We start from the raw sequence: 18,539 nt of genomic DNA, 5'->3' as shown, positions 1-18,539 counted from the left end.
AATCCTTCAAATTTATAATATGATAATTTAGTCTTATAAATTAGTTTTAGTTCATCTATATGGATGAGATGGTAAGGGATATCTTCCAACTTAGTCGAAGGGATGTAATTTCTTAGTGAGTTTTAACTTTCGACAAACATGTTACATAAACAAAACCAAACTCTTTTTATCTTCTATATTTGAGGCCTACAACAAAATTTAAGATGAGATAGTTAAAAAAAAAAAAAAAAAAAAAAAAAAAAACAAGTATAATCTTTTCTTTATAAAGAAAAGTTTATGTGAATTAGATTTTGGAGGCTCACTAGAGCTAGAGCAGACATCAAGGATTAGAGATCACTAGCATAGGAATTTACATATCCTCCTTTAAAGATGTCCTCACATTGGCAACAAGAATTGAATTCATACCCTTATTTGGTAGGAGTCAACTCATTATAAATTGAGTCAAGATTCATTGTCATAAATAGGGATAATATGTAGGTATTTTTACAAGAGGGTTTGGGAAAGAGCGGCAAAACTCGCATTCAACTTGCCTTCTTATTACCATACATGTATCCTATAATCAGAGTTATGCAAATAAAAAAGGTTTCATATATCAAACTTGTGTGTGTGTGTGTGTTGATCCAAAAGTAATGCTAGTAAAACCTCATATGCAAATAAAAAATGTTTCATATATCAAAACTTGTACGTGCGCGCGCGTGTGTGTGAAGAAATCAGTAGTTGGAGGTCCTGGACTGAAACTCTCATGTATGACTGAAATTTTATCCCTTTAATTTATTTCTTACAAAAATGTTTGTAGGAAATATCAAACAATGTAGTTTCTTATGCAAAAGGCAACCATTTGGCTTTGAAAGTTCTGGGTTCATTTCTTCGTACAAAAAGTAAAAAAGAATGGGATAGTGCTCTAAATAAACTGAAGGAAATTTCCAATGCTGAAATTCAAAAGGTGTTGAGATTAAGTTATGATGAATTAGATGATACAGAGAAAAATATATTTCTAGCAGCAGCAGTGTAACAAAAATATTAAATGCCTATGGTTTCTTTGCAGATATTGGGATAAGAAACTTGTTAGACAAGGCTCTTGTAACTATTACTTTAAACAGTCACATAGAGATACATGACTTGATACAAGAAATGGATAGGCAAATTGTTCGGGAAGAATCTATCAAAAACCCTGGAAAACGCAGTAGATTGTGGAATGCTAGCGAAATTTGTGATGTGTTGACAAACAATAATGTATGAATGATATATAGCTTTGCATTCCAAAAAACATGTATGTATGTGTGTGTTTTTAACTGCAACTTACCACAAAGTATTAACATTGATTCTAATTTTCATTTATTAGGGGAGTAGTGCACTTGAAAGCATATGCATAGAAATGGCTCAAATTTACCTGCATAAATTTGAGCTCTAAAGCATTTACAAATATGTCAAACCGAAGATTACCTGTTTTCGAAGGCCACAATCAAGATGTTAAGGGAATTAATTATGTGCATCTTTGTGGGGGTCTTGATTTTTTGCCTAACAATTTGAGAAGCTTTGAATGGAATGCGTATCCATTAAATTCTCTACCATCAAATTTTTCTCCATGGAATCTTGTTGAACTTCGCATTCCATATAACAACCTGGAAAAACTTTGGAACGGAGCACATGTATGATGTATCTGCTATGTAATTACCTGGAAAAACTTTGTTGAGAGGTTTTACAAATACATATATAATTATATTTTTAATTATATTTTGAATATTTATACCTACTCACCGGTCTCTAGTGTTGAAAATTATATGTGCACTAAAATATTTGTTGTATGGAATTTATTTGTTTATTATGGTCCTTTATCTACCGCAAGAATTTAGCTGTGCGTAGATGTTACATGGTTGAAGAGAAAAATTAATCTCACACTGTTCAATTACAACACCATGTCACAATTACAGGAACAGATAAGATCGCAAAGCACACTCGCATGGCTGCGTGGATACATTTTCTTATGAAATGTTGAGAGTGGATACATTTTCTTAAATTTTTTATCAGCTAACAAGGTTATAACCACAAATACGAGAGATTTTTTTTTATTTATACTAGATAAGAAGAGAGGACATATATCAAAAGGAAACATCGACAAACCAACTAGGTTGGTATCCCGAGAAACCTCCATCATATACCGCCAAACTCTAAAATTTTATTAAAAAATGAGAAAAATATATACAAAAAGAGGGGAACTAGATCAAAATATATACAAATGCGAAAATTGAACTCACGTATATAGAACATAAAATATGAGTCAACTTTTACCAATTGAACAAACATCGTTGAATGCATTAGTGATTCTAACAAATAAACATTTGACCTAACTAAACAATGGTTATATATCCATGTTAATTAATTTAATATATTTTTTTAGAAATAATTTATTCAACATATAAAAAAGTGTGTGTGAACCATTATTTTCTTATATAAAAAAATAAACCTCTTAATTTTGATATTATGTATGAATAATAAGTCAGTAAAAGTCTGGCATTGAAAGGGATAAGACATAAGTGGAACCGGTTTTGTGAGATTGTGATCCAACACAAATTTTGAAAAAGTTCCTTCAAAAAAATATGTTTATAAGTATAAAATACTTTTATTATGTTTAATTCTACGTTGATTTATTTAATATATTACGAAGATGAAAAACGAGAATTAAACATAATAAGAGTCCTTTATAAGCAACTATCGTTTTAGACACACCAACAAAAAGTATTTTTCTTTAGATTTTACAAATAAAAAGGTTGTGAAAGGAATTTCCAAAATATAAATTTGAAAAGTTGCAATGATTGAATAGAGACATTTAAGTGAAAAGATGTATTGCTTGACTATTTGACCAATATAATCACTGCATCTTGTCATTGCAAAATCTCTGTTGAAGAGTTGTATCTCTTCACAAAAAAAAAAAAAACATAAGTTTCTCTATAAATAGATATACTTTGGAGTAGGAAAATCATTCAAAAAAATAGAATAGAATGTCACATTCTTGTGAGTCAAAATACTGCCTAAAATAATACTATATCATTCTTTCTTTTCTCTAGTGCACGAGAGAAATCGACAAAACTTTGTTTTGTAAATTAACATTGTTCGATACGCTTAGTATGAATGTGCAAGTCATGTCAAAGATTTTAAAGTATCCTGAAGGGGATTCACCGTTATACCATTTTGCATTTTGTTGACATAATTGGTGGGAACGAGCCGAACCTAAAGGTTAGTGTGTCTCACACATGCTTTGAAAGTTATATGTGCATTCTTCTTCATCATCTTCTTAGTTAAGTTATTGTAGCAGACCCCTAACACATCTTCTAATAAAGGCATCATATGCAGATAAAATAGACTTCATATATTAAAAAAAAAAATTAAGTCTCACTTAATATTAACAGGAATGATAACTGGACACAAGTTTTTGGACAAGAATACGACACCGTACGACATCCTTATTCATTTATGCTTTCTATTTTATTTTAATCTTTTCCCTGCAACTCAGACCGTCTTCTTTTCATCTGCGAACTACCATCCCAACACCATCTTTGCAAGTCATCATCTCTTGTGCCGTCTCTGCAACTCTCGAACACACCCCTTCCGGCCACCAGCCACCGTCGTCGACTCCATCCATCTCTTCAACTCCGTCGACGACCACCCATACTCATTTGCAAATCAAATCTCAATTTCTCTCTTCTCCGCAAACCCACAACGATCGGCAGTCGTCCTCTGCCATCTCTCTCCTGTTCTCACTCTTCTCTACATCTCTCTCTTTTACAGATCTCTCTCCTATGCAAATTTCTTTCCTTGGGACCTGATCTATAAAACAAGAAGAGGGTATGGTGGTGGAACAGTGGGTGGATTGGAGAAAATGCAGTGGTGGTGAGAACATAAGGTGGATCGGAGAAGACAACGAGAAAGTTTAGAGAGAGAAAGAAATTGAATGAAAATTCACGAAAATACCCCTCAGTTTCTGTTGGAAAACCAATTATGCACATGTTTTTTAATGGAAATTACGATTTTACCCCTGGTGTCGTATTTGTGGCTAAATTTATGTGTTTAGTTATCATTTCTGTAATATTAAAAACTATTGGTCGTTATATCAATTTTTTTTTTCTTTTTCTCTTTGTCACACTACTAGAAAAATCAATTTTAGAGAGGGTAGAAATCCGTCAATAAACTACTATAATTCTCACAAACGAATTTTGTGACGACCGGTAATCCGTTCCGAATTTTGACCTTGCTAAATATTGGTGAGGGATTTTGGTTTCCGTCGCTAATGGATATGGATAAAATCCGTCGCTAATTGTGAGGGACCATTCCATCCTTTTCACCAATATTTATCACTAATTAATGACTGATTGGTATTCCCTCACAGATTGTGAGGGTATATTATGTCCCTAATTGTGACGAAACTGAATTCCCTCACAGACTACACTTATGATTTTATGACAATTTATTTTCGTCACTAATTAGTGAGAAAATTCAAACAAAAATTTGCATTCCTCATCTAATGTTTAATTTCTTGCCAGCTTTCATTAATTATATTATTATTGCAAATGCATTTACTATATTAAACCATATGAAACTTGTTGGAAATTATAAATACACAATAAAAAAACACTTTATAAATTGTCTTCATGAGCATCACATGCATTCATCACCATAAAACATAAACGTCAAGGATACTTTCAATAAATTTACAACCATTGTTCAACACTCTTAAAATACATAAAAGTCATAAGGAAACTCTCAAAATAAGTTTCTTAACAAACACTTTTCAAAAAATTTAATGGTATTAGAAGTAGCACATTGTTCTTGAAAAACCAAAATCAAAATATTTTCATAAATTAGATGACCTTGAGAAAACATTTTCATAAATTTAGTCATTTGCTCCCTAAACAAACGTTAATCTTATTGCGATGCACGATCAACTCCTTGTAAGCCTTCAATTGTTCTTTAACTATGCAGTTGACATTAGTGATGGTTTTAGTGAGGGAAACATTTGAGAAGGATCATTTCCATAACAAACATTTAACTAATCAATTTTTTGAGGGATTTAGTGACGGAATTTTTGTGACGGATAATTAATCCATTATGTCACTAATGTTTGTCCTCTCAATTTTTGTGGTGTATATGAATATCCGTCTTTAAAACCGTCACAATTAGTTACAAATTTTTTTCCTCCCTAAATTCCGACTCTAATTCGTGTTTTTCTAGTAGTAAGTTGAGCTACTCAACCTCCATGTATAAATATTACTAAATTTCATTTTTATGTATACATGTATTTATTCAGATTATGTTTGTAAAATACATATAATTATGCACCTTTCTGGTTATTTATTTTTTTAACCTTTCTGGTTATTTGGATTTCTTAAAATATTTTAATGGATCAAATTATTTGGATTTTAGAAAATTATCTTAAAGACCTTATATTTATTTTAAAACTTAAGTGGTCCTCATTGACCTCAAAATATATAGAATAGTTTGCTAGATACACCATCAGCACATAATTATATTGATCATAAAGCTATATAGGTAAAAAGTGTATGCCTGTGCTACACAATTTATTTTTTTGGTTGGCAAGAGTGATACACATAATTTAAACAATGCATATGTAAAACATAATAATATACATGTAGGAGTTTTATTTTTGCTAACCTACCACCCCACATCCATGTATGCAAATGCAAGTACGTGAAGAAATAAGGGAACCGTGGTTGAATCACTAGGTTATATATTTATATTCTCCTTTAAAAATTAAACTAAACTAAAATAGTTTCATCTTATATGTGACTCAGAGATCATTGGCTCTATCGATCGACCAGAAAAGCTAACTTTAGGATCTCCACGCCACTACAAACAGATGTTCCTGAGCCACATAGTCCATTTCACTTTACAACAAAATTAATTAATTAATGTCGAAAGTATCCCATGATAACAAAATAGATAATAATTTAATAGTAGCAAAAATATAAAGGTTGGATAGGAGACCATATACACTAAATTGAAAAGTTGGGTGGCTTTTCTTTAACATTTATGTCCTTTTTGTTTGTACTGTTCAATTAGGAAACTATTGATAATTAATTAACCATGATAGAGAGATTATTGATTTGTTTAGCAATATGATCTTTTAAATGTAACTTTCCTTTAGAAAGAAAACGTGTAACTTAAGAAGATTAATTTGCTTGTGCCAAAGGGAAGAAAGCTACGAATTGCATGGAAGAAACGAACGGATTACCAATTTCCATGTGCAATGTATGTGACTGAAATTTGTTGGAATACTAGATCTGATTGTGTGTGAATTGAAAAATTCCTTAAAGTTTTATATTGGAGAGTTTACACACAACATGTTTATATAGTGGAGATCGGGCTCTACTGTGCGATTGGAGGTAAGCAATTTTGTAAACGGGTGATGACGCACTGAAGCTGACCACCAAAAGTGTGACGTCGTTGTCCAGTCGAACCAAGTTTGGCCTTAAGTTAATTGATATTAGGAATTTTTTGTTTCAGTACACATCATCGCCACATAAACGTTTTACATGTGTCAACATACGCTTGACACACACACCAACATGCACTGAACACACGCATGGGTGCGCCCTCCCTTTGACCAACTCATGTTTGTGTGCACTTTAATGTGGCAAGATCACATTGTTGAGTTTCTAAAGGTCAAATGATCTCAACCATCGTTTTAATGAGGCAAGATCACTTTTTCATCTGATGTGGAACTTCTATCTCACCTTACATTTGTCACAACGCACAATAAGCTAGCTCTTTATAAGCTCATATGACCACACAAAAAATGTTTGATAACAATTGTTTTCTCACGAGCTTACAACTTATTTTACTAGTATATGGAGTGCTTTTTTTTATAAGTTGATTCAAGTTGGTTATATCTTATCTTTTTCTCTCTCTTTATTTTACCATTCTTATCTTATTGAGAGAGAAAAAATTAAATATTGATTTAACATGCATTTTTTTAACTTATTTCATATTTATAAATTAGTTCAAACATTAATTTCACTGAACACTATATGTTCAATCAACTACTTTATTATTTGTCCCCGTAAACTTAACTTAGTTTGCAAGGACAATGCATAATATATGCAAGGTCAGAGTTCGAGCTCCAGACACCACCAAAACTATCTTATTCTCTATCACCTATCAACAATCTTATATGTCATCCGTTATTTTGTGGCAAACGGGGCCATTGAATTGCAAAATATGATATTTTTATCCAAGATTTGAAATTACATGCTACGCTATATAGAGAAATCATTTAGGTTCTCTTTATTTTTTTCAGATGAAAGGATCCCTTGGAGCATCTTTCCAATTAGAATACTTGCCAAAATTATACTAATAACAGAAATTTAGGGAGCAAAAATATGAAATTCATCTCTAATTTGCTCACTAAACTAAGTTATCAAAGAATTTGTGAGTGGTTTCATTATTATTATTTTTATTGTAAGACTTTTATGTGAAGATTAGGGAAAGTTCAAAAAGTTGCTCAATAAATATACAGATCATGACTTTGATGATCTTCAACAATTGTAAATCTTCTGCATTAGTTTGAGACCAAATTCAAATATCATTTTTTTTTAGGGACGAATCAAAACGACAAGGGTTGAATCTCAGTGGATCGTGGCAGCAAGGCCACTCTACTTCAAAGATCATTATTGATACCTCTCTGCAATATAATAGTTAAGTCATGGTGCATCTCATGGAATGTCATGGTGCACGAATACACCATGATAGAGCATACATAAACCTAAACTTTGATTCTCTTTGATGTAGGTGCTCAATTTTTCGTAATGCATGCCTTCGTCCATGGGTTTATGATTCCATGAACATCGGGGGTATATTTCTCACTATCATCCAATAATTTCAAGACAAGTATTCAAATTATTAGACACATAGATTATTTAGGGAAGATTTCATAAACAACGACCTTCCCATATAAAGAACAAATTAGGTGAATATAGACAAAATTCTTTGATATTAGTGGCTAAAACCAAATTAAATTAGATAAGGGTGTCCAATAAACAGAATAATGGTGACATTCTTGTCCTACATTGACATGCTTTTTAATCTTGCTTTTAAGAAATTAAATTTCAATTACAATACCTTCTTTACACCTGTGAGTAGAAAACACGAGTCTTCTACTTTTCAACTAAAAACACACTTGGATGTGGACAAGTTCAGATGTGGTTATTGCACGCCAACCTTTTGTGTAATTATAAAAAATTATAAGACTTTTTGGGGATTGAAAAATCCAAACCAAAAAGAATTGTTAAATTACTAAAATAATTTGTGGTCTAGTGGGGGTTGCTTGTCTACATTATATTATATAATCACAACATATAATAAAAGCTTTTTTTTTTTTTTTGAAAGGAACATATAATAAAAGCATGTTGACTCTATTTCTCTTTGTGGAAGAGTTATCTTACATTGATATAGAACTTTTGATAATTTGATATTTTAAATTGTGATGTGTTTTCTACTTTGATGTGAGATTCTTTGTACTTTTTTTTTTCAAGTCCAATTCCACTAGGAATTGGGTGCTTGTGGAGGTAGCTTATAAAATATATATATCAAATAAATTAAATAAATGTTGGCTACTTTTATTAAGAGAGAAATTAAATTCCAAATGGCTGCTCTATATGTATTATAACACTCATGATGTTGATGTTTTCGGGAGAAGAAGATTTGCATGTATGCTTTGTTTGTACAATGCTAGAAAGTCAAACTTATTTTTGAACTGCCAATAGAAGTCAACCTTAAAAAATTACTGCACAAGTTTCATTACAAGAAGTTTTAATACTTAATTCTGTATTCTTAACAAAAAATTCTAATCTTGCGGTTATTTAGTTTGCTTTTTCTTCTCGATAGGGTTATTTATTCTCTTATTGTAAGTTATGCATTGTATGTGTGTGTGCATGTGTACGTAGTGTTTCGAATTCTATTTGCTTTTCAAGAGAAAATTATGAATCACTAACACTATTATAAGTTATGCATGTAGTGTTCTACAAAGTACGTTTGCATCTAGAAAGTTCAAGTTGATAAGCTTTTATGCTGAGCGTGTTGCAAGAAAAATGTATGCACTATAACAATAGTGAGAGGAGTTTTCAAGCATCAGAATTGTTTTATTCTTTATCCCATGGTTCTATAGTGTTAGTGATTGAATAATTAAAAAACATTTTTGTATTTTGAATTAACAAAGTTATTTTTTATGTGAAAATCAAAAACTCACTCTTCCACGTCAAAATTTAAATACTTCTCTTATGTGATAATTAAAATACAAATATGTCTAGAAGTAACTTAATGAAAAGATTAGAAAAAAACTAGAGTGGTTTTGGAGACGATTAACGTTTGACCTAAATTAATGATGTTAAAAACCGACTTTGGTACCACCAAATCGCTAGTTTATACTAAAAAGTACTAAATGAAGTATTGTCTAAATGGAGCATATTTAAACTTAGAATAAGTTTGAATGATCTAAGTAATAGAATTGTTTGGTAATGATCTTCTCACAAACTTAAAATGTTTTTTTTTTACTAAAGGTCATTTTATGCCTTTTTCAAGTAGAAATTGAATCATGCCCTTATGTTTACTAGTTTTTTTTCTTCTTAAAAAGCCAAATCATCCCACCAAAATTTGGCATCGTGGAAAATCAAACTCAAGACCTTAAGATGAGCACACTCTACGGTCCCAATTCAACAATCCCAAATCTACTACTATAGTTCTACTTATTTAGTTGTTCGACCTTTTGAAATACACTATAATTATATACAAAGGCGGAGGGCCATTGGGGCCTAGGTGTGCCATGGCCCACCCCACAAAAAAGTTCAACTTTTTTTATAGAAAAAATTATTAAAATATTGTTGACTTTTAAATAACATGACTTTGCGACTCACCCTCTTCTCCATCTCGATACATTTTATTATAGCAATGATATTTGTACATCCATTTCATGACAACCTTGTTTTTCTTTCTTCTTATCGGCCAAAAACAATGGAGAGAGAAAAAGGAAGAGAGAGGATAAGACCATCATGTGAGTATGAGAGAGAAAGTTGTACCAAAGTTGTCACAAAATGGTTGTACAAATATCATTTCTCTTTTATTATCACATTTTCAAGTCAATCAAAGTGTGTAAATATTTATTTTGAATTTTCAAGATATACCAATTAATATTTTTATGGTCAACTTTGTGCTTAATGCTTATTAAAAAATAAATTTTGAGTATATATATATATGTTTATTTTTTTGGTCCATCCAAAAAATATATATTTTGGCTCCAAAAAATATATATATTGGCACGACCTTAGTTAACAATCATGTCATTGGACTGTTACACCAATAACTTTTCTTTTCTCACAAGTTACCATGTCATCGCTAGTAATTTAATTGTTTAGACATATTGGTCTTCGAAAATTCTGACATCGATCAAAATAGTCCCTAATTTTTAAAAATTGCTCATTTCTTCTTGATCAATTTTTAGTAATGTTCACAATTATTCCTGTGTTAACTTTTATTGTTAGAGATTTTGACATGACGTGTTAATTGGACATATCATATTACATGTTGATCTCACTTTAATGTCAGTTTATTAGAGAATAATTTACCTATAAAATTTAGGCCATCGTATAGAGAAATTCATCGATAAATACAATGTTTTTTAAAATGGAAATCAATGTTCCCTAAAAAGAAAAGGAAATCAATGTATTTATTTTATCTAGTAGTCATAAATACTGCGTAAATAAACTTTTGTACCAAGATTTTTAGAAGGTTCCCTAAAAAAAACTGACAGTGAAAAGGTATAACATCTGGTGCAACAACATAGACTAATAGTATAATACACTTGCCACCCTTAAGATACCTCAAATTTATGCAAGTAACACTACAACTTGCTCGTCATTTGGACATGGCCCTTTGGCATAACAATAATATAAAGGAGGTATTTGCTTCTCGTCAAGTAAAAATAGAAGCAAATGCATAGAATTGCAATGAAAAGATACAAGTGATTGATATCGGTGGTCATGTTATCTTGATTAGTGAATACACAACTATATGAACTAATTACTAGTAAATTAATTAATCAACATAGTACTAGCAAATTAGTACCTTTGAGAGATCGATGCACTCTATTAATTCATTAACATAATACTTGCGTATAGAGTGACAACAATTGATTTTTTTTTTTAAAAGTTAGTAATTAGTTGTTATATTAATAATTTTTTTCGAGCTTGAATTTGGGATGTCCAACTTTTTTAACTCTTACCTCAAATGATCAGTTTTGCAATACACTCCACAAAATAATTTATATTATCGAGAGAAATGACATTTTCATTCCTAATCCTTGTTTTTGTTAGAGTTTCTGTATTTGATCTTTAGAGCATTCACATCCATAACACCCATCTTAATAAGTTAAATGGACTCCACATAATTTTTTATATTTTTTCACAGCTTTCAATTATTTAAACAACTTCACTACATACATTTTCTAAATATTCGTTCATACAACTTATCAAAAACACTAAAATGTGTCCCACAAAATCCCATAATATATCAAAAGAGTATTTGGTTGGCTATGTAAATATGTTTTCATTTATTTTTTAATGCAACAAAGCATGAAAGAAGCGTGGCCATGCAGAGGAACGAAGGGGAAAAAAGGAACTGGCTTCAAAGCATAATTATAAATGAAGCCCGACATGGTGCCTTGTTTTTGGTGTACGAACGGAACGGTAGATAACTAGGAAAATACTCGGATGACTTTGAGTTTTTGTGATATAAGGTAACATTAGTGTATTTGTATGAGAGATTAGAAGATTGATAAGAGAAGAGATAGAGACAAAGCCATCAATATCACCAAAGTTCAATATCATCAAAATGTAATCCAAAAAACTGCGTATATTCATGCTCTTAGTCCTCTCTGCTTTTTAGTTTTATCTCAAAATGTTTCTTAAAAAAAACTAATATGCAATTAATAGTATTTTTCTTTTTATACCCTTACAAGACCAAAAGCATGCATTAAATACAATTATTTTTACGTAGTGAATTAAGGATAAAAGAGTTTAAATCTATCCAGTTTTATGATTGTTTTTAAAATGTGTGATCAAACCTTAAATTATCAAAGATTATAGATGGAGGGAGTAATATCTATCAAATTCTTTTTTGTTAATGACATGTGTTAGTATGTTAATTTGTTAAATTAAATTTGCTCAATTCGGTTGCAAATAGTTTAGTTCAGTTATTTTAAATTTAATAAACAGCTCAGTTCGGTTTAGTTTTCATCACAAACTGAACCATGCCACCCCTATATGCGTGCCCTCCCTCCTTCCTTTTTAATAAGATCATGTAACAAAAATCATGCGTACTAAGAAAAGAAAAGTTGTTGGAGTGGTAAATTTGTCTGAAATTTTGAGTATATTCTGCTCATTGCACACATACTTATGTCATTAGTTTTTTTATATGTTCCTCTAAATACTTATTGAAATGTATATCATATGTATCAATTCAATATAAGCTACTCATAATGTCCCTTAAAAATATAACCTGATAAATGCTCCAAATTTATAACAGAAATAAAATACTAGTCAGAACCGAACTACAAGCTAATTTAACCAAATGGAAGTGTAACTGGAGCATCATTAGAGAATATTACAAAACTTGGCATTTTGGCTCACTGCTAAATTGGTCATCAGTTAAAGTACAACAGAAAAATGAACTTCAAAGTGAAATGATCTTGTGAACTGATTGAAGCTACATATGAGAGTAATGCCAAAATAAAAAATAAAATGTGATATAACCAATCTTACAAGCATACACAAATCCCGCCCCTCTCCTTCTCAAAAATCAAATGAAATAGAAAGTAAAAAAAATTATAAAGTAACAGAAAGAGGCAAGAATAGGAGATTGTATATTTCCTGCATCACTGTTCATAACTAAAAAAGTAAAAACAACATCAAGGCTCAAAAGCTTGATAGATGCACCCCAGGTGAACTTCTCATGGTTCATCATCCCTGTACAAAAGATTTGGCCGGAGCACCGAAACAGGTTATAAGCAAACTGTGAGCGCTCATTGTGCTCTTGATCTAGCACAGAACCTTCAGACCTTTTGTTTGAGAGTCACATCAAGTATCCCAATAGTTATTTTAGGAGTGTAATGTTCATCTGTATCCACTTCTTCGATTTCCTGGAGCAGGGTTATGTAATATTCAATATCAACCTTAATTTTGAAATCTACTGATTTGACACATTTTGTAATATTATTAAAAACCATTATTTCTCAGACACATAAGTATTATAACTGACATTCAAACAGTTTGGTGCATTTTTTTTTCCCGAATACGTCATCCAATCACAGAATAGTAACTCCATTTATACAGATGTCAAAATTAGTATGGTGTTGGTATCTACCTACTAGAACCATTATTGTATTCATTACTAAAAATTTCAAAATCAACCATAATTACATATAAAGTGATAAATCAACAAATATTGGTGTTGCACAACATATTTAACCTTGATAGTGATTGAAAATAAATGGAAAAATGGCAATCATAAACAGCCAACACAAGAAAAGATATGGAAAAAACCTTCATGACTAAAACAGAAAGGATAAAAGGAAAGGGAAAACAAATTTCCAGACAATTGCAGACATGACAATGATAATAAAGCTAAGTTAATCACCTGAACAACATCCTCTCCCTTGACGACTTGCCCAAACACGATAAGCTTCTCATTTAGATCTGGAATCGGTGCAGTTGTGATGAAAAGATCAAATCCTTTGTTGGTGTGTTTTCCCTTGGATGTTCCAAGCATGAATGCTTCATGTTTCATACTGGCGAATCATCATGATATCTTATATTAGAAAATTATACAACTCACTGGTGGATCAGCACCAGGATTGACTGTATCTGTATATATAAACTGCAAAAACCAAAAGAATAAGAAAACCTTGCAGGTTGCTTTCCTCTTAAGTTCCAATCAGCTGCTCCTGTTCCTTGACCATCCCCTGCCTGAATCACATAATGCTTAATCACGCGCTGAAAAAGCATCCCTTTGAAGTGCCCTTTTTGACTGCAAACAAATCATAGGTCTTAGGTTGAAAGCATCATATTAAACAAATTTCATGTGCCAACCCGTTTATAATGAACAGAATGCTAAATAAATTGATGCCAAAAAACGTGACAGAAACATCAGACCACCCAAAAAGCTGTATTATCAAATGCAGAAGTTGTTATTCGTATCATGCAGTTGTTGGACCCACAAAAAGCCGCGCTTGCGGCCACCAGAGGGTGTGTTTATTTCAGGATGCTATAACACTATTATTATACTGAGAAGCATAGCAACTCTAAAAGTTGTAGCACTCAACTCAATGTTCACACTCACATAGCAATTCTACTGGCTCAAGCTGTAAGTGCAGTAAACCAAAGTAACCTCCATATAAAAAAGTACAAATTTGTGATATCTTTTTAACAAGTTGTGTAAAAAATGTTACACAGTTCATGTTGTTGAAATTTTAGCAAATTTGATAGAGAGAAAAGAGAGAACACATTTCTGATTTCACAAAGAGGATTTTGAATGATTGTGATGTTGTGAATTTGTGCTATATATAAGATTGGCCTAGTATTCTTACATATACTAATAATCTCAATCAAGTATAGATGTAATACAACGGTACAAGTCCACACTTATAATCCTAATACTCTAACTGAATTCGACACCTTATATGACAAAGGAAAATTGCTGTTTTTCTGCTAGTTATTGCAGCAATTTTCAAAGACTTGACATGTTTCGTTGAAGATATAATAATCTGCTAGTGTTTGTGTGGAGTAACCTATATTATGTCCAGTTAAACATGCACTATTCCAGAGAAACTAAAGCGTCGAGCTAATACTTGGACCAAGCTCTACATATATCTGATAATACTTTCATTGATCGACATTTTATTTACAGAGAAAATAATGTTGAAAAATAGCACAACATACACCAGCCTAACAAAGACACAAGATATGATGTGAAATGTTGTTATGGAATTTGGAGAGGACTTTCAATTTCAAATTGCAATGACCAAAATATATTTCAGCTAAGATTATAGAAAAAGGAAGAAAAGTGCTGTAAATATTACTTGGGTATTCTAAACACCTGGCAAATATTGAATTTCTACCTATTGTCTATCACAGAACAACAATATCTTAAGTTGACAATTTCTTCTACTCCAACATCATGTCTAACCAAACCCAAACCATTAAGCAGCTTCCGTATTAAAAACTTTGTTGGAAAACCAAGTACTCACCATAAGTCAATAAATTCGTCAACAGCTTCAGGAGCACTTTCCTTGTACAGTTCTACTATTATAGACCCTTTAGATGTATTTAAGACCTATAATAATGAAGAAATAGGCCAGGTAATAAGATAAAATTCCATATAATAATTTCAATTAACTGGCATTCTAAACTTCATTGAAGAAGAATTTCGCTAAAGAATGATTAGAAAATGAATTATAGCAGTGTGGAAAATGAAACTTACAGCATATCCAGGTAGCTCAGATTTCTTCGAGTCCCCAAAACTATTTTCAACCTACAAAAGTAAATTGTCTGAGATAATAACTCAATTCACAAGCGAAAAAACTATTGACCTTGCAGAAAATCCTCGTCTCAATGGGAAAACTCAAACACACATAATAGAAGGCCTTTAGATAAAAGGGAGTATACATTAGGCAGGTATGTCAGATAACATGAAACTACAGAAGGGCTGAGTAAAAAAAAAAAAGGCTTTACAGTGCATTTAAAGATGTACCTCCTCAGAGACTGACAAGTTATTTTCTGATTGCAATCTTGACCTGAAAACAGTTAAAGTAAGAAATGAATGGTTAGGTAAGGTAATAGATAATGCTCTTCTGATGTTCCTATTTATATGAGAAAAATAGAAATAATCCTGTTACAAACCAATAACAGCCTTCTTTGAAATCATATAACTGATGGTTGTTCTATTCAAACTCATCTTTAACAAAAATGCTAAAAAATTCAATGGAAAATTGGACAAACTTTATGTGCAACATGTATGCTTAACAAAACAAAACCAAAATCTGCCAGAACCAGGGCATAAACCAAAGTGACATCAGAACAAAGCTAAGGATGCGTTTGTTTTGCTAAAAAACAGAGGACTGTACTGGACAACATTTTTTGTACCCTATTTGATTTATAAATTGGTCATGGGACTAGACAAAACAGGAAGCTAGGGATCGGACAAAAACCGAAATTCTTGTCCCTCACTAAACCATGATGAGACAACTTTTTGTCTAGAGTACAGACTATCGAATATATCAAAATACCCTTTTTATTTTCCAACATAAAAATATATTTTCTCTCTGTCTCTCTCCAGTACAGTTCTATCTTATCATGTACTATCCGTCTTGTCTTGTCTTGTATTGTTCTGTCCAGCACTTAATGTTTTGCGAATCAAACACACCCTGTATTATCTCTCTATCACTCTCTAGTACAGTTATGTCTTGTTCTATCTAGTACTTACTGTTTTGTGAATCAAACGCTCTCTAATGGTTCTACTGTTTTGTGAATCAAACACTCTCTAATGGTTCTACCACCACAAAAGACAGGAGTACTTACTGTTTTGTGAATCAAACGCTGCCTAAAGGTTCTACCACCACAAAAGACAGAGAGAGAGAGAGAGAGATCAATCGATATAACAGTAAAATAAAGCCTTTAGCAAACAAATACAATTCAGACATTCCTCTATCCTATAGCAATAGCATCCTAAAAATTATCAAGCATTTCAGAGCAACAAGACTTGATGAAACTAAAGCAATAATGCTCAATTTAGTATTAGTTCATAAGATATCTTTCATTATTCTTCTGTCTAAATACACCACATATCATTTCTCACACTTTCTCGGTTAAAAGAGAAAATCTGTGACTAACCTGTTAGACCAATGTCTGTATGTGGCCAAAAGGAAAAAACCAACCAAGACAAGAATCAAAGCGTAAAATATAATACTGGCCGCGCTAATCCGAGAAGGTCCCTTCTTCCTTTTACTTTGTTGTAACAGAGCCTGAGGTTTGATCCTAGCCATTTAACCTAATCATATAAAAAATTCCCAGTTAGTTAATAAACCAAAATCAAGGGTCACAAACCAAAAATTCTACTGAATCAAAACAAAAATATCATATTGACAATTAATTCAATACCAATATCACCCTAATCTTTTTTTAATCAAATCAAAAACAAACAAAACTCATTAACATAAAGTTTGAAAATTTCGAATCTAGAAACTTATGGTATGATCTAATAACAGTTAAGATCCAACAAATTGGGGACAGTTGTATCCAGTAAGATTAGGGCATAAAGAGAAAGTTAATTAAGAACGAAAAAGGAAAGAAAAATGAAGAATAGACATTAATTAATAGAATCCAAAAATGGAATAAAGGTTTTGCTTAGAGAGAGAGAGAACCTGCGAGATGTTGAAAGAGAGAGAGAGAGAAGTGAAGTAGAGGATGATGCAGTGAATGGATCGTACGGCGGAGAAGTACAGAGAAACGAAGTTGAGGAAAATCGAAGCGCGTTTTTGCTTCGTTTCAACGATGAAATGAGAATTTCGTGTAGTTGGAGGCTTTGGACCAGTTTTCCAACATTGTCGTCGTCACACTTTAATATGTTTTAATAATGGCGTATTTCATCCTTCTAATTAGGGTGTTAAAAAATTGGTCTCTGTATTCGCTAATTCTTGCAAACTAGTCTTGCAATTATTAATTATTTAAAATTTCGACATTTGACCAACTTAATCATTGTCACGTCACTAATTCGATGACGGCAATCACTACCACACATGAAATTCCAATTTTGCCCTTAAGAAGATGACAAAATATTGAAGAAATATTTGGAAACCCACGGGTAAAATTGGAATTTCATGTATGGTAGTGATTGCCACATCAACAAATTAGTCACGTGGCAGTGATTAAGTGGGGAGAGGGACGAAATTTTAAATGATTAAACAATGCAAGGGTAAATTGCCACGATTAGCGACTACAAAGACCAATTTTTAAACGACCACTAATTGCAAGGATGAAATACATATTTAAGTCTTTAATAATTGAAATTCATCAAAAATTTAGTGTACATTTATTTTTGGCTTAATACATGTTTTTGGTCCTTCAACTTATTTTTGGATTTCATTTTGGTCCCATAACTATAAAGTGTCTCAATTTGGTCCTATAAATCTTATGTCGTTTACCATTTTAGTCCTCTTCGTTAGATTTTTTGCAAAATCCGTTAACTCCTTCCACGTGTCCTTTAAGATTGGTGATCAACAGCTTGATTTAAAAATTAGGTGACATACCGTGGACTGACAACATATGATAATTTCTATTTTTCTTAATTTTCCTGAAAATAAAAATTAAAAATCACTATCTATATTTATCTTCTTTCCTCTTCATCTCCTAAATTCATACAAAAAAAAAAGCAACACAAAAATTCATACAATTCCAATAACACCTATCAATCTTCATCTTCTT

The 18,539-nt window shown here is 31.7% G+C and overlaps 1 protein-coding gene across 1 annotated transcript; it reads right to left on the bottom strand.

Annotated features, from left to right (window-relative positions):
• Positions 1 to 12,614: 12,614 nt before the first annotated feature.
• Positions 12,615 to 17,667, bottom strand: LOC25484908 (peptidyl-prolyl cis-trans isomerase CYP21-4). Its single transcript, XM_013613972.3, has 8 exons — positions 17,480 to 17,667; positions 16,950 to 17,106; positions 15,811 to 15,853; positions 15,541 to 15,591; positions 15,308 to 15,393; positions 13,966 to 14,088; positions 13,699 to 13,849; positions 12,615 to 13,201 (listed from the first exon to the last, which is right to left on the bottom strand). Exons 2-8 carry the CDS (start codon positions 17,099 to 17,101, stop codon positions 13,115 to 13,117), a joined length of 693 nt encoding a protein of 230 aa, XP_013469426.1. The 5' UTR covers positions 17,102 to 17,106; positions 17,480 to 17,667; the 3' UTR covers positions 12,615 to 13,114.
• Positions 17,668 to 18,539: the final 872 nt, after the last annotated feature.

Source organism: Medicago truncatula, chromosome 1, assembly GCF_003473485.1.
Source record: "Medicago truncatula cultivar Jemalong A17 chromosome 1, MtrunA17r5.0-ANR, whole genome shotgun sequence".
Taxonomy (NCBI): Eukaryota; Viridiplantae; Streptophyta; class Magnoliopsida; order Fabales; family Fabaceae; genus Medicago; species Medicago truncatula.
The sequence above is the reverse complement of the archived record's forward strand: the minus strand, read 5'-3'. Positions and strand labels throughout refer to the sequence as shown.

Excerpts from the sequence above, each read along its gene's own strand:
- LOC25484908 (XM_013613972.3), bottom strand. The coding sequence starts at position 17,101 with ATGGCTAGGATCAAACCTCAGGCTCTGTTACAACAAAGTAAAAGGAAG. Across the intron at positions 15,592-15,810 it reads ACTTGTCAGTCTCTGAGGAG|GTTGAAAATAGTTTTGGGGA; the intron begins GTACATCTTTAA and ends TTACTTTTGTAG. Across the intron at positions 14,089-15,307 it reads GACGAATTTATTGACTTATG|TCAAAAAGGGCACTTCAAAG; the intron begins GTGAGTACTTGG and ends ATTTGTTTGCAG.